We start from the raw sequence: 2,500 nt of genomic DNA, 5'->3' as shown, positions 1-2,500 counted from the left end.
ACACTACCGTCCCGCCAGTAGCACCCGGCAATCTTCTTTCTGACTTAATTTTCCACTTTCTGCAGCCAAAGATTTCACTTTAATAAGCACTTTTCATTTACATCTACCCATCTTAAGCAAGCCTCGATACCGTTTCCCTAGTGACTGTGAGAAGGCAGACTCTGGTCTACCTGTTGCACCGATCAGCAGGGTTAGCGTGATACTACGATTTGCCTGAAGATTGCGTACCGTATTTATACACCCAAAAACCCTCCCACCGACCCGGTTTCCGGTTCCCAGCACGCGCAAGCGACGTACGTCCTCTTCAGCAATCCCGTCATCACGTTCGAGGCTTTTATCAGTAACGCTGAGATTCGCGTGCCCACTGAGAGAAAACTGATGACGTCACGGATAACGGACGAAGGATACGAAGGTTTCATGCGCATCTGCTGTGCTTCCATGTCCGATCTTCCAAAGTCTGGATCGTTTCTCTCGCGCTCTCGCTTGTCCATTGTGCCGCCCAATACCCCATACCTTCCCGGTGTTCCGCATCGTCGGTATGTGTGGGATAGCGGGGCTCATGTGCGGTTAGTCTATTTGTAAGTTTTCTTCCCTTGTGCCGTTTTGCATGCACGCAATCGTAAGAGATTCGGTCAAACTGAAGCTCAGGATTGTTAATTGAATTATTAAATTTGGATTAAATTATCTCTCTCTCCCCATCGATCGCGGTTGCTGAGGCGACAGTCTGGCGCTTATGGAGGCGTTCGTGACCGGTACCGCAGTGTCGGGGCAGTAGTTACAGGAAACTATCCTTTGGCGATATGGGACCTTCGGTGATAAAATTAGTGGAATATTTCCGCAACAAAATTTGTACACTTCATGAAATTCTCTTTGTGCAGCATGTTGTGAGCTCATTTGTGATACTATACCTATACATGGGGTTACATATAGAAATGGGGTGACGTAGGTGAAGAGGTATGGCCAATAAAAACGCCATCTTGTGTATTGGAACGATGGCTGAATGCGACCGTTGCACAGTACCGATGATCGGAAATTGGTACCAACAAAGTGCAACAGGTAATAAATATGGTAATTTGTTTGAGCGTTACTTTGACTTTGACTTCACGCGGATGAAATCATCGATTGGCATCCTGTGATGGGTGATGAACTGTAGCAGCAAGGCATACCATGAGTTGATACAAGTGCTCCGTACACGAACAGATAGGTTACGTTTGTTAGGCTCTCTCCCTCAAATTAGATCTCAGTTACCCATTGTTATTGTTGTCAATGTGTAATTTACTTGGAAGTTATCTTGGAAGGCTTAGCCATATTGTCAACGAAAAGCAATAGTAAGAAATGGTATGCCAGAGCAATGCGGCCATATGGCTTGGCGTCCATGGAACCGAAATACGCATTCGAATTATTTTTTGATATAAACCAAAATGTATCAATGTACATCAAATTACGACTAACAAATTCATTAAAGCGTGGTCTATTAATAGTTTACTGTTTTATTATTATATATCATCCTCCACGCCTTCGGTGGCTAATATGCGAGCGAGACTATAAATGTAACGGCAATGCGAGCTCCACAAACAGCAGTGCGGCCACACGGACGTCGCAGCCCCCCGCACCTCTACTTACAGTGTTCACAGCAGAACCATCTTCAGCCGCGGAAATGACTGTTGGCTGGAGAGGTTCAAGCGCTTGATGGGATTACCGGTGAGGTTTAGCATACGGAGCGACGGAAACAGCCAAACACCGACGTCCAGCTTGCTGAGCTGGTTCTCCGCCAGGTTGGCCTCCTCCAGATACCCGAGCGAGATGACGCCATTGCCAGCGGTGGCGCTGAAAATTCGGTTGCGTGCCAGATTCAGCACCCGGATGTACGGCATGAACGAGAACACGTCAAAGTTGACCGCGTGCAGCAAGTTATCGCTCAGGTCGAGCTCCTCCAGCATGTTGAGATACTTGAAGCTGCTAATGCTCGTCAGGTGATTGTTGCGCATAATCAGCTTCCGCAGCGAGTAACTACGATCCGGATCGATGTACACCCGCGACAGCCAGTTATCGGCCACGTCCAGCTCGATGACAGTGTCGGGCATGTCGAGCCCCACCATCCGGACACCGTTCATCTGCAGGTAGCGCACGCGGCGCATACGATAGAACAGTTCGCCCGAGAAGATCACGATCGTGCTGTCGGTGTTGACGAAGTCGTAGTACTGCCCGATGCGGATCCTCTCGTACCGATCATCCGGGAACACTAGGCTACGCACGTCCGTCCTGGCGCTGATCCGCAGACGCTGCACGGTACACCACTTGTTCTCCACCACCTGACAGGCCACATGACTGTACCGTGCATCGACCAGACCGATGAGAGCGCCCGTGATCAGGAGTGTCCTTTTTGTTTTTTGTTTTTTTTTGGGGCGCGGAAGGGGACAGAAGAAAGAAGAGAAAGGACATAATGATAACACACGGGCGCACATACACAGCGCAACCACTCACGAAGGCAGAGGATGTT

At 49.0% G+C, this 2,500-nt stretch overlaps 2 protein-coding genes across 2 annotated transcripts in view; both read right to left on the bottom strand.

The window, feature by feature from the left end:
* Positions 1-305, bottom strand: part of LOC125957371 (uncharacterized) — a 2,411-nt gene extending 2,106 nt beyond the window's left edge. The window contains exon 1 of the mRNA XM_049690028.1: positions 1-305. This exon is cut by the window's left edge and continues 103 nt beyond it. The gene's annotated coding sequence lies outside the window, so the exon portion shown is untranslated.
* Positions 306-1,480: 1,175 nt separating this feature from the next.
* The window catches only part of LOC125957366 (uncharacterized), a 1,196-nt gene continuing 176 nt past the window's right edge, over positions 1,481-2,500 (bottom strand). The window contains exon 2 of the mRNA XM_049690023.1: positions 1,481-2,379. Coding sequence (XP_049545980.1) covers positions 1,629-2,379 — 751 coding nt within the window. The 3' untranslated portion in view covers positions 1,481-1,628. The remainder of the gene's footprint in view (positions 2,380-2,500) is intronic.

This window comes from Anopheles darlingi, chromosome 3, assembly GCF_943734745.1.
Source record: "Anopheles darlingi chromosome 3, idAnoDarlMG_H_01, whole genome shotgun sequence".
NCBI classification, from domain to species: Eukaryota; Metazoa; Arthropoda; class Insecta; order Diptera; family Culicidae; genus Anopheles; species Anopheles darlingi.
The sequence above is the reverse complement of the archived record's forward strand: the minus strand, read 5'-3'. Positions and strand labels throughout refer to the sequence as shown.